This window comes from Oreochromis niloticus, linkage group LG11 (assembly GCF_001858045.2).
Source record: "Oreochromis niloticus isolate F11D_XX linkage group LG11, O_niloticus_UMD_NMBU, whole genome shotgun sequence".
Classification (NCBI taxonomy): domain Eukaryota; kingdom Metazoa; phylum Chordata; class Actinopteri; order Cichliformes; family Cichlidae; genus Oreochromis; species Oreochromis niloticus.
This window is the reverse complement of record NC_031976.2, coordinates 18,467,468-18,480,455: the sequence shown is the minus strand read 5'-3', so window position 1 is coordinate 18,480,455 and position 12,988 is coordinate 18,467,468. Positions and strand designations below refer to the sequence as shown.

Below are 12,988 nucleotides of genomic sequence, written 5' to 3'. Positions count from 1 at the left end.
CTCTGCGGTGGAAAGGAATAAACCCTACAGACACAAGTCTGACGGACACACAGTAACTGGCAAGGCTTTTCGTTCCAGTGCGCTGGTATCCAGCTCCCACGCTCGCTGCAGGACTCTTCCTTTGACATATGGGTGTTGCACACTCTGGTAGCTGGCTGTCTGAATCCCTTTTGAGACTTATTTTTTCCATCTCACAGCAGCTCTGTGCACAGAAGCAGCCGAGCCTCAACGTGAGAAAGACATCACAGTCTGCACGTTGACATCACAGCCCTAACGGATGCCTGGGATCTCACTGATTTTTGGACTGTGCTTCGGCTCAGCCGTACATGACATCAGAGCCCCACCCTTTGATACGGATTCGAGTGACATTTCCATGTAATAAGGATAAGTCACCTCCCTGTGCAGCTTTAGGAAAATAAGGCTCACGTCCCCCCTTGGCTGAATGGCTCTTTTGTACAAGAGAAAGCCAACTCCCAGCCTGGGCTGGAATGACTTTCATCGATGAGTCTAACTGGTGTAAAGATGTCACCTACAATGTGTCCAAAATCCATCAGGCGTATTTACGGAGTGGAATGATTTACGTTTCCATTTTTGTATTATCCATTATCGTCTATTTTGAGATGGAGGATGAGACATTTGGTGTAACCTTAGGTTGTCACATGTTTGAAATAAATGCTCTTCTGCTAATAAAGATTTTTTTTGTAATATAATAAGAGATCCTGTGTTTATTTTGCTAGATTTTACCATTATGCATACTTTATGTATCCCTGTGTGCAGCTCCTTGGTTCTATCTTTTGTACTTGCACTCACACATGCGTGCTCTACGCATCGCTTCTATCTTCAGTGATGTCTCTGCTTTCCCCTCAGGTCCAGAGAGCAGTCCTGCAGGCAGTCCAGCCCCAGTGTGTTCCCAGCAGCAGGTCATCCAGCACAACACCATCACCACCTCCACTACGACTGTAGGGGGCAGCAGTGTGCACGGGCAGACCAACCACTGCACAGACATTAACCCCATCCACTAGGGACAAAGGAGACTGTAACCTCGGCTGCAGCCACAAATTCCCCCTACCACCACCCATGCTTTCTGAGGGTCGCCAGCTGCACGTGCTGCTCCTCATTCTCCATCAAGAAAAACCTCAAAGGCCTGTGAGGCTGTTCTTTATACAGTAGCTACAGTATCTATTTTTATAGACCAATCCTATTAACGCATAAAACTTTTATGGTTTTTTTGGCGCGTTTTTTTTAATTCTGCTTTTTTGTGCTTAGTGGAAAGACATTTCTGTTAATCTCATGCACCATTTCAGTGACTTTTTCTGTTTTGTATTGGTACAAAATTGATCACGATGCTCATGAAACTAGAGGACAGAGATACATGCCTCAGACTGTCATCTCTTAAAAAACAAAAATACAGGTCTTACATCTCTATGTGCCCAGTGGACTGAATAAAAAGTGACCATAAGCTGCGTAAGCTTGCAGCAATGTGGAAGACACTGAAAAATCTGAGGGGACGTCGCTGCGTTTTATTTGTTGTTTAAAGTCAGACTTTGGACACGGATGTCTTGAAGACAGGAATATGCAAGCCGGTGTAATGACCCTTTTTCTTTTTTCCAAGAAACATATATGACTGTTAACAATCTTCCCTGTCGGCAGTATTCTTTAAAAACAAGCAAACCAACAAAAAAAGCTTTATAATATACAGCGTGACAGTGAAAATACCATATGCTCAGACGGAAGCAATATATCACAGTGTTGATCATCTTTTTTCTACTGTACGCCCACATTAATGATCAGAATGGCCAAGGACATTTGATGCTGTTGCAGCAACAGAACTGTACACTGTGATACCAGTGAGGCAGCTCAGCAGCGGAGACCAGCGTCCTCCGCTCTCCAGGACCAACTGAAGCTTTTTAATCGTTGAGGCCTCTTGTTGTGTGTGTGTGTTGTGCATTCAGACCAAAATGAAATAACATTTGATTGAGTATGTGAATATTGTTATATATATATTTGTGTTTTGTCCCTCTTTCCTGCTGCAGAACAAAGTTCGACTTGTATTAAGAAAGAAAAGTATGTGAGAAAATATAAATCTGTTTATCTTTTTTTCTTTTTCTTTTCACCACCACAACTTGCAATTCCTGAAGAAGAGCAGCTCGTGTTTGTGCTTTCCAAGATATCACAATGTGCCTGAATCTTCCTTAAAAAGCTTTGCTGGCTTATTATATTTAATAGCTTCTTTTTAATCACCGTAATTATCTCTGCTTTTTCTTTTGTTTTTCTATGAATCTTTGTTATGGGCTTTCTTACAGATGTCTGTTACACCTAAGGCCAAATCTCCTGAGTTTCTTACAGGCGAACTTTTCTACATCCATCTCCTTTAGGCCGCAGCGCCTCTTTATTTCCACTTCCATATGACCAGGAATGTCAGTTCATGAGCATGATGACCATAATGCACTGTGTTTTTACAGTAGGATGGATGAAATACTTTCCACGCACAGGTGGAGCGATCGCAGAGCTGTCTATGCACTTTGTCCTCTGTTATGACGGAGGGTAGAATAGCCATATTAAGGTCAGAGGTAATTCTCAGTGATCCCCCCCCCAAAAGCCTTCCTCCCTGTCTTCACACACCAGCGAGAACCTGTAACTATGTTTGGCTTTATAGAGAAAGTGTGCCTGGCTTGTTTCACATGCCCATAAAAAGAATAATGGAACCTGCTGCATTGCGGGGCACGATTAAGGACCTGATAGCGTTGAATTTGTTCTTTCCCGTTTAATTGAAAAATATCTTTTCCCATAACGGACCACAAGGTGGTTTTTGTGAAGGCATTTGATGTATTCATGTTGTTTCTTACCCTTAAAATTTTTGTGTGCTGTTTAGTGTGTGTGAGAGACGAATATTGAGTGATGAGTCTTAGAAAATCCTTTGTAAAAGGGCTTTGTTGCACCGACCCTCTGAACTGAAGCTTGCCTTAATTTTGGCTGTTTTTAAAACCCTGTTTAGATCAGACCATTCCAAATTAACCTCATGCATGTGAAAGTATGTTTATGACCTCATTGCGCTTTCAACTGGAATTATTAGGAGTTTTCATTTTTGATAGTGGATCCATGTTCATAATAAAAATGCATTTGTTACTATATAGGCATACAAAAAAAAGGAGCTATGGAAGTACAGTGTGAGTGTGTCTGTGTGTGAGCGGTGGAGAACAATTCCTGCATATTAATGATGTTGTAATTGTATTATTTTAAGTCTAAAAGTATAAATATTGTACATAATATTAATTTCTATAACCCTGTACATGTAATGCAACCACCTTTCTTTTAGAAGGGAGAATAAACGTGTGGTACGTTTGTAAATAATGTTTGCACTTGTTGCCTTTCGCTGTACGTCGAGGCTCACCCCAGCGCTTAAGTACATTGTTGATATGTAACGAACGGATGGGATCCATTCCTGCCTGCATATCCTTGTACATTTTTTTTTTTGGTTTTTTGGTCCGTAATTACATTGTCTCCATTTTATTTTGCATTTGTACAGATGTTAAAGTATCACTGCAGTTACATTACGGTATGAAAATAAAGCACTTGTTCTGTAACATTCATTCGCGCGACATGATGTCATTGTTTCTGAAACCCAGGAAAGTAATATTTCAATCAAAGGATCAACAGCATTTGCTGATGCTTGTCCTTGAAAAATGACTGCTCATTAAATAGTAAGATGCTTTAAAGGTTTAGAATACTCATTAATTATTGAACTGTCTAGACAGCTTGATAGATGCCCGATGAAATAGCATGGCAGTTAACTTCAGTACACAAACATCTTTGTTGAATCCTGTCAAAATGCCAAATCACTGCCGATGCAGAGAGACAATTAAATCTTAGCCACAACAATGAAACAAATAAGCAATAAAAATAAACATCGTTGTGTAAGAAATTCATTTCCGGCTGCTACTGTGGACACATGCGGAGGGACCTCTTTAAGTAATGAAGAGGACTTTTTCAGGATCTTACTTCGGATGATCAAGAGCTCCAGTGATTTCATTTTCAAAGTGCATTTAATGACTGACAGCAGTTTGGGGAGGCAATGATCTATGCGAGTTAGCAGCCAAGCAGGGACTTGTCTTTGGATTATCATGACCCCTGGTGTACAACTTGTTCACTTTCCCAAACAATACTTTCACATCTAGCAATGTTTTCAAATCCCACCTCAATTGGTTTACTTCTCAGTTTAGTTTCAGACCCACGGGGTTTTGCTTGCTCATTTCATCTACTAAAGTTATATTTCTTTTCCATAGTTTCATTTTAGTTTTCAGGGACTGGAAGCTATCCCAGTGACCAGTCACACCTTGGACAAGTTTCCACTCTATCGCAGGGTCATCACGCAGAGATGAGAGTACCACTCACACCTACAGCCAATTCAGAATCACCAGTTAACATGATCTTGGTTTTTGGACTGGTACCGGAGAGAACAACTGGCTGGTGGATTTGAACCCAGGTCCTTCTTCCTGCGAGGTGAAAGTACAAACCACTGTTCCACAAACAGCAACACTAACCAGATCTGACTCCACTTCCTCTCCAAGATAAAGTGTGCACCAGCATCATTTTGGTTTTTCCCAGTCTCTCATGTACTGGGAGGTAGACCACAATATAACACAATGATAAAAACACTTAATGGCATCAAGCAAAAGGTTGTAAGTAACACAATGTGATGTTTTAAAAAAGAAAAATCTTTATTTCAAGTAATTTGAACACTTAAGGCTTTACAGTGCTGCCAAAAAGTCACAGAGTCCCTTCGGACTGTTACAGACATTCAAACAATCGGACTCAAAACCAAGGCAACCTCACAAAACACAAACTTTAAAAAGAATTGGATATATTGAAGAAAAAGGTTCTTTAATACAAACCAAACTTGTGTTAGAAAAAAATTATTCCACCTTTAGTGAATGAAAACAAAGCATGCATTCATAACTGGCAGCAGTTGGACCAAAAACACCTCCAAGCTTTATTCAATCACTTTGCATACACTAGGATAAAGGTTATTATAAGTGGCACAGGAAGGTACAGAGAACCGCTTAGAACCTTTTGCTTCAATACATGAAATCATTTAAAACTTGTATGAACCGTTTTCTCAGGTTGCCTTTACAAAGATTTAACAGTTCAATGTGAAATATGCACAAGTTTAAAAGAAATCTGGAGGTGAGTGAAATTTGTTTTGGCTGCATTGAATTTTGTCTCTGGAGTGTGCACTGATTTCACACAACATACATTAACTCATACTGACCCAAGAAAAAACAAACATGAACCCCCAAAATTTAAGATGTTAATCTGATTTATCACTTTATCAGTTTTACTATTTCTGTTTGCAACAATCCAGATATTGCATCCAAGCTAAGAGTGTGCATCAGAGATCACACGCTTAGAAGAAATGCATCCTCTGGTTTTTAAAAAGTTCTGCAAAAAAATGTTGAAAACAAAAACCTGATTTAAGTTAGCTGTGACAATCAGTCTTAAATCAACAGTCTGTGCTCGATGCGCTCTCTAAAGTGAAGGTGCTTGAACAGTTGCACTTCTCATTTCCAGCCCTGAGTTGACAAGAATCTGTCAATCATGTCAAAGGACCTCTGCGGTTGGTCGTAAGGCAGAATGTGCCCTCCTCCTCGTATGATGACCTGCATGAAGAGACCAATAGCAGATAACAGTAAACCTCAATGAGAGATTTAAGATCATGCATTTGGCCTTTTATTTCACAATGCGCTCACCTGATAAAACTCTCCAACTTGCCGAACATAACCCGCCACCTCTGTGTCAGTGGGCTGAACCTTCCAGTGGAAGCGAGGGGCTTTTTTGTACTCGGCGGCCCCGGTCCAGTTCACAGTGGGCAGGAACCTCTCGGTCAGTGGAGCAGCCACAATCACATCTAGCTGACCACTATACATCAAGACCTGGATAAATGCATTCAATTTGTATCAGTTAACTGACTCCATAGATTCACACACGTCCACACACACACACACACACACACACACACACACACACACACGGCAACTGTTGTTTTTGATATCAGACTGAATCCTCGTCACCCCAAAAGGGCTGTCCCGCCGCCTGGAGACGCGCTCCGCTCTTCTTCAGAAACAACCTCTCAGCTGCTCTTTCCTGGAAGTGTTGCATTCCTCCACCTTTCTCTTTAAAATACCCCAGAGTTTTCACTTCTCTTTTCTCTCCCCCTCCCTTTCACTGCGCTTCGAATCTTCATCAAGCTTTCCTGACTCAGTTCTGGAGACTGCGAGTCATCTCGTCATCCAGTATTGTGCTCCATCGACAGTCACGCCTGGTGTCATCTGTAGAAGTCATCCCCCTAAGCACTTTTTGCACTCACGCAGCGCTGACACCTCTGTGCTTCACACCAACCAGGGGATGAACAAATTTATCCTGATCTCATTTTACCAAAGAATGTGCTTCCAGTTTTCATCAGGCTTCTTTTCGTGTTCCTACAGTCCTCTGTAGGCATGAGCCATGTCCTGGGGGGATCGTGGCTCAAGAGTTGGGAGTTCGCCTTGTAATTGGAAGGTTGCCGGTTCGAGCCCCGGCTTGGAAAGTCTCGGTCATTGTGTCCTTGGGCAAGACACTTCACCCGTTGCCTACTGGTGGTGGTCAGAGGGCCCGGTGGCGCCAGTGTCCGGCTGCCTCGCCTCTGTCAGTGCGCCCCAGGGTGGCTGTGGCTACAATGTAGCTTGCCATCACCAGTGTGTGAATGTATGTGTGTGTGTGTGAATGGGTGGATGACTGGTTGTGTAAAGCGCTTTGGGGTCCTTAGGGACTAGTAAAGCGCTATACAAATACAGGCCATCTGTAAAGTTTTTCCTTTTGGACCCCATCCATAGAAGATGATGTAACGAAATGTTTGACAGTGTCTGAGTTGGGCTTTTTTTTTTTTTTAAGATTGTTTCCTGTTAATACTTGAGAACGATGCCCAGTTTACTTGTCAATAAATAAATAAAGCAAGTAATAAAAGTAAAACATTTGTTTCACACTCTAAATATAAATCATCATGAACAAAATCCAGATTTTTTTCTTCCCCTTCACATTTTCATCTTGTGCATTTCACATAAAAATGGATGACCCTGCACTTTTTACCCTGTAGTTGTCCATCAGCACCCCCAGCCATGGTTTGATGGTCTTCATGACATCCTGCAGGAGGTGCTTCTCCACCTCGGAGCCATCGTGGAATGTCAGGTTGCCCACGTGGATGGCACGTCGCACTTCCGGCAGGGTCAGAAACTGGGAGTAGTAGTCCTGATCCTCAGGCTCCTGGGGTACATATAAGGGAAATTTGTGAATTCTTTAAGCTGTTAAAAAGCAACACCTGGTTTAGTTTATTTTACAAAAAAAGAAAAAAAAGAAAAGAAAAAGAACTTCAAGGAACTCAGAGTACCTGACATGTCAAGTAGTTGAAGTAGTTGGTACATCCTGTTGCATTTTGGAAGAAGGAGGGATACGGATCTACGTCGCCATTCAGCAAACGATCAAAGACCTGAAGTCAGGGGATTGAAATTAAAATGAAAAAGGCATCCATGACCTGTGTGCCTTGAACAATTAGAAAATACTGCAAACGTAGATGACGAACAACATCAACTCATTACCTCAAAAGCCTCCACCCACTTCTCCTGCTGGATGAGCTTAACTCCAAGATCTGTCTGCTGGTCGACGTACTGTTTTTGGAGTTCGTCTATCATTCCCGTTTGGTACATGAACTCACCATAGCCACCCAGCATCTGATGTGGAAGAGCAGTAAAATATCACCGTACTGTCACAGCAGACGGCATCAAACATGAGAAGTGGAAGACAAACGTACAGTGTGGACAATGAAAGCAAAAGACACAGCAGCCTGTGTTTCAATGAAGACACACATTTAGACCATATGAGGGAAAAAATGTGTAAGTCAATGAGTCTTGTTCATGAAACAGATGCTTTATTAAACTCTTTCTAAGCCAACTCTAGACATTATCCAAGAGATTTTCCTGCGGTTACGTAGGGATATTGCAGTTTAGGTCACGTATAAGTCCAAGCCTTTAGAAAACTCTTTTCTTCTGCCACACCTCGCTCACCGCAGCAGCACCAAACCTTCTCTACCATCATCACGATCAGGTCTTCTAAAGAGTTTGCTTTTCTGTAGGCTGTTTTCCGACTGCACCATGAGTTGTGCTGGCATTGTGCAACTACAAAATTGCAACACAGCTGCTTAAGTTCTAAATGTCATTCCTGCCTCAGCAAGTTTTATGATTAAGCACGTCTTATGAATCAAACATTAGCACTTTCAGGAACGATCTTAGGACAGAGTTTACGTCTAAATATATGAAATTCTTCTACGCACCAGCTCTGGATCACAGAGTCCATCGCCAATAGCCATCCCCTTGAAGTTGATTTTCACCTTGGCAGTAGGGTTGTTTTTATGAATGTAGTAAGAAATGGCAGGAACATACTTCCCTGCATATGACTGCAAAGAGAATGTATGTTAACAAAATAAGACATTAAAATTTCATCATATTTGGCAAAAAGTAATAATTGGTTAGCATGGTAAGCATATATCTAGCCCTGTAATCGTTTTGCTCTGTTTAAATAGCCACTTGTGTCATATTGCTCTGTGAAGTGTGGAAAAATCATTTTCTGCGCAAAGTTTAAAAGTAAACGCTGACCTCTCCAGTTGCGTAGAACTCATTGGATTGATATTCAGGAAAGATCTGGAAGAACTGTGTCAAAGCACTTATAAAAGAAAAGAGGAGAATAAGAAAAAGAGTTAGTAACAATCATTACTGTGAGGATAAATGAGCTGACTATATGCAAATTAGATGGTCATATTTGACCTGTACAGATCTCTGCCAACATCATCCTGGTTCTGAGCGAAACCTCCGTCATCTTCAGTGAAGCTGAAACCTGTTCCAACCTAGAGAGAGGGGAGAAAAAAAAAAAACTTCCTCAATCTTTCCAATGCACAAAGTGAAAATGACATTTTAAGTAATACTGCTTTTTTTTTTTTTTTTTTTTTTTTTTAAATGTGGTGATAAATCAGAAATACATACTGGATTATCAATGTACAAAACTGAATATCTGGCTGTCCAGGCATAATCCCTCGGACCGACTGCAAAGACAGAATATAAACTAAATAAGAAGGCTTAAACAACCCGGGAGTCTTGCTGCTGCAAATCAGTTCTTACCCGTCATGTTCTTGTACACCACATATGGCCCATGTTCCACAAAGAGACCGAACATGGACGTGCCACCAGGCCCACCTTGCAGCCAGAGCAGGACTGGAGCTTTCTCCTGGTTTGCCTATCAGTCACATCAGTGCAAGCACAAAGTTTAAGACCCTGGCGCCACCTAGTGGACTTTTACCACCATACAGTTGTATAAAATTAGGATTTTGGAATCTGCAGTGGTTTAGAAATGGCCCCAAGAGACCTTCCTAACTTGTTTAAATCTATAATTTGTCTTCCACCGAGTTGCTTGGACTTTCACATTGTTCTGAGCATTGGTCTGATAGGAAAAAGTTTGACACTACCCATTTATGTTGAGACAGTGAACCTACCACTTGTCATCAATCATGATCACTAACGAGAAGTTAATAGGCCTCATCAAGTTAAAAAACATTGCAGAACCTTCAGTGCTACTTTTTAAATGATTTAAGTGAATGAATAGATTTGAACCTCTATGTATACTTTTGACCCAATTCCTGTTTTTTACGCAATTAAAGATGTTTATTGCACAATCATTCCACCCTAGAGAAAAAACAGTGCAAAGAAATCATGTCCACAATAACCCTGACATTCATGCTCCTTTTTAATTTGATTTAAACTCCTGATCACAGTTGTATATGTATTCTGGTCCAACAGGGGTAAAAGGAAGTTGTTTAGAACCCTTTCAGTTTCTTTTTTTCCTGGAGGCTTTTTAGTAAAAGACATTCAGTAAGATTCAAACTTTACTTGCTGTCATTAAACGCGTCCATCTCCACTGCTCTGGAGCATTTTCATAAATAAAAAAAACAAACAAAAAAAAACACTCAGTTAATGATTAAAAGACATAATAAATAAAAGGGTCAAGTGTAAGTTGAAAAGTAATACAAGCTCTCTTCCTGTAAGGATTTTTGCTTTAATAATCAGCAAAAGAAAACCTGGGTATTCCTGGCTGCAGCTGACTAAATATCACAACTTCACTGAGGAACTAAAGACAAAGTTGACTTCTGAAAAACCCCACACAGATTTGATCCTCTCAGTGATTTCCTGTCACACTGAACAAATAAGAGTACTGTAAATTTGGGAAGCCCCTGTGGTAAAAAAAGAAGTTAGGCCTACCATGGAAGCAGGGAAGAACCAAAAGAAGAGGTTGCTGTTGTATTTTTTGTTGACTGTGAGGTATCCAGCATAACTCTTGACTGACTTATTGCCTCCCGGCAGGTCTCCCACCAGACTCAGTTTCCTGGCTGGAAGAACGAGATATCGCCACATTGTGGATGTGCAACACAACAAGCACGAAGCCAATCTATAGTACGTTACTTCACAGTAACCCAAATACAAGATTACCTTCATCTATGGCGCCTTTCTCCAGATAAGGAGTGAGAAAGAGAGGGGCACCGGGGTCGACTCCGCTCAGGCCGCTGACGCGGAGAGATTTTCGGCAGAAAAACGACGAACAGCCCCCGGAGGCGGCGGAGTGCAGACAGGCCCACAGTAAGAGGACACCCAGAGTTTCTCTCGGCAGCCTGTCAATATTTGTAACATAGATATCACAATGCGGGCCTGGCCAACGATGTGTGAACCTCAAGCACCCCCAAGACACTCAGATTTCAAAACAGTGCAACCACAGCGAGGCTGCACGCCCCTGACTGCGAGCATGAAGTCATCGTCATTCTTTTAAACCTCACCTCATGATCGCAAACACCGGCAACAGCACAGACTTCACCTTCTAACACAGGCGAGGGTAGGTGGACTAACAAATCCGCTCTCACTGTGATTTTAGTCACATGATCAGCTCTGTGCCGGTCACATGAGATACGGGATCACGTGGTCATTGTTGTTTAATCAGCCCTCGGTCGTGCCTAGCAGGAGACGCCATTCGACTGTTGTTTTAATGGCCACACGTGTCATTAGACTAATGTCAAATCTGTGAGTCTTAATCACAGACCCTAGACAGACCTTAACAGTATAATACTAAATACACAATACAGCACCAATGCTGGCATATTTTCTGTTAGTCTCCTGGTTGTAAATTGCGGGCAGCAGTCCCTAACTTTAAAAAAAAAAGAGCATTAACTGACACTTTTAAACATATAAGAAAATAATTTGTTCACAAAGTTTCAAAGTAAGACAATTTTCAGTAGCTGTTTTGGTAATACTTTATCCATTGCTCAAAATAAAATGTAATTAGTTCTTTAAGTGACTGCATGAGTAGATCCAATAACACAAAGTCAGTAAAACTTCAGGGATTTTACTCTGTCCAGTACACATAGCATAAACCACTGTGGTTCAGTGACAACAGGTGCGCTGGAGAAGCAACAACTCCCAGAAAGGGAATGGTTTTGTAGGTAGTGTTCTCATCCCTCCTGATTTTTTTCTTTCTTTTTCTGTCAAGCTCTGGCAGATCTCCTCCTGGTCCTCCTCACACAAAGGAGCAGTTAACAGTCCTGCTGTTGAAGCTGATGGTTCTGCACAGCACTCGTGTAACAGCTCTCCAGACTTTCAAGACTGCGCTGAGAGACACAGCAAACCTTCTGGTGATGGCACATATGGATGTGTCATCCTGGAGGCGCTGGGCTACCAGTGCAACCTGAATGTGCTGCAGGCAACGTTTCATGCTGACAAGGACACTGACAAAAAGAAAAACCGGGCACTCTCCAGGATATCTGCTGTCACTTTTACTTGGATAAGAGCAGATGAAATATATTCACAATGGTTTATGTTTACTAAGTTATTGGTATACCTAAAGTTTAAATGAATTTATTTTATACTGTGATACTTAATTTTTTTGAGCACTGTATATTTAGCCTTTGTCAAGGGGGTGTTTTAATCTTCACATAGAAAAATAGCAATGCACTGGCCAGCTGGAAAAAGGTGAAGTGGAAACTAATTATCTGGTGTTGCTGGTGAACACAGGTGGAAGTAATAAATCTTTGAATGAGCCTAACAGTACTGCAAACTTGGGCAACATTTAAAATAGGAGTAATAAGAACTCTGTTCTTCAGAACATTTTTAGTTTATCTTCTTTAATGCATCAACAAATAGCTTGCCACTATGCACTCTATATTATTTGGTATCATGAAACAGGAATCCTTTGGGTTTGTTTCTCACTGACATCTGGAAAATGCTTGGAGCTGATGTAAAGTGAAAGTGGCAGGCACCATGGCTGATGTGATAGGTTGAGATAGCTGTCCATCAGCTCTCAAACGGTTCTCACCTATTCCACAGCTGAGGGACTGAGCATTGTTTTAAATATAGTGATATTTTGGCTTTTGCTGAATTGAGACTCACTCAGTTGGCAATCATTTCTGTGGAGGGGACCAAACCAGAGCTAAAAGATTTGAATATGGTGCTTAGACTCATCGGGATGTGGCTATTCTAGATGATACAATCAGTGTGTCAATAACCTGTAAACTAAAATCACTCAATCTTTAACATTGATTGATGGTTGTGTTATTATTGTCCTGTTTCCCACTATGAAGGGGGGAAACTATTATTAATAAAGTGATGGCTGGTCTCTGTTGTTCAAGCAATGGCACGACATTGAGCCTGGCATGCATCGTGCCAAGGACAAGTATTCAAACACACAACTCTGAAACATTGATGGAAATCTCTTTTGTGTGTGTGTGTGTGTGTGTGTGTGTGTGTGTGTGTGTGAGAATGACTGATCCTTCTGCCTGTGTGAAAAAAAGAAGTAAAGAAGCAGCACAGATGGGAAGAAAAATGTGAACATGGGTGAACAGGTACAAGGAGCTGCTTGCAAAAGTATTTGG

The 12,988-nt window shown here is 41.3% G+C and overlaps 2 protein-coding genes and 1 long non-coding RNA gene across 10 annotated transcripts in view; 2 read left to right on the top strand and 1 right to left on the bottom strand.

The window, feature by feature from the left end:
* creb5b (cAMP responsive element binding protein 5b) overlaps positions 1 to 3,590 on the top strand; it is a 43,238-nt gene extending 39,648 nt beyond the window's left edge. For 3 of the 8 annotated variants that reach the window (XM_005472446.4, XM_005472445.4, XM_003454377.5), the window contains exon 11: positions 868 to 3,590. In XM_005472446.4, the coding sequence (XP_005472503.1) occupies positions 868 to 1,022 (155 nt within the window). In that variant the 3' untranslated portion in view covers positions 1,023 to 3,590. Of the gene's footprint in view, positions 1 to 197; positions 711 to 867 lie in introns of those variants that run through there. The other 5 variants (XM_019364749.2, XM_013277043.3, XM_025911758.1 and 2 more) reach the window with 3 other exon arrangements.
* Positions 3,591 to 4,694: 1,104 nt separating this feature from the next.
* cpvl (carboxypeptidase vitellogenic like) lies at positions 4,695 to 11,059 on the bottom strand. The gene is made up of 13 exons (XM_003454376.5): positions 10,904 to 11,059; positions 10,563 to 10,741; positions 10,335 to 10,462; positions 9,201 to 9,315; positions 9,066 to 9,124; positions 8,850 to 8,929; positions 8,682 to 8,748; positions 8,360 to 8,482; positions 7,629 to 7,760; positions 7,421 to 7,519; positions 7,123 to 7,296; positions 5,748 to 5,930; positions 4,695 to 5,657 (listed from the first exon to the last, which is right to left on the bottom strand). Exons 1-13 carry the CDS (start codon positions 10,906 to 10,908, stop codon positions 5,559 to 5,561), a joined length of 1,443 nt encoding a protein of 480 aa, XP_003454424.1. The 5' UTR covers positions 10,909 to 11,059; the 3' UTR covers positions 4,695 to 5,558.
* Positions 11,042 to 12,305, top strand: LOC112848259 (uncharacterized). Its single transcript, XR_003222280.1, has 2 exons — positions 11,042 to 11,144; positions 11,611 to 12,305. It is a non-coding gene; the product is annotated as an uncharacterized LOC112848259 (long non-coding RNA).
* The last annotated feature ends 683 nt before the right edge of the window (positions 12,306 to 12,988 follow it).

Bases quoted from the DNA above. Each gene is read 5' to 3' on its own strand.
- cpvl (XM_003454376.5), bottom strand. The intron at 8,930-9,065 runs GTATGTATTTCT...CCCTCTCTCTAG, and splicing joins TTTTGTACATTGATAATCCA to GTTGGAACAGGTTTCAGCTT. The intron at 8,749-8,849 runs GTCAAATATGAC...TTCTTTTATAAG, and splicing joins GTTGGCAGAGATCTGTACAG to TGCTTTGACACAGTTCTTCC.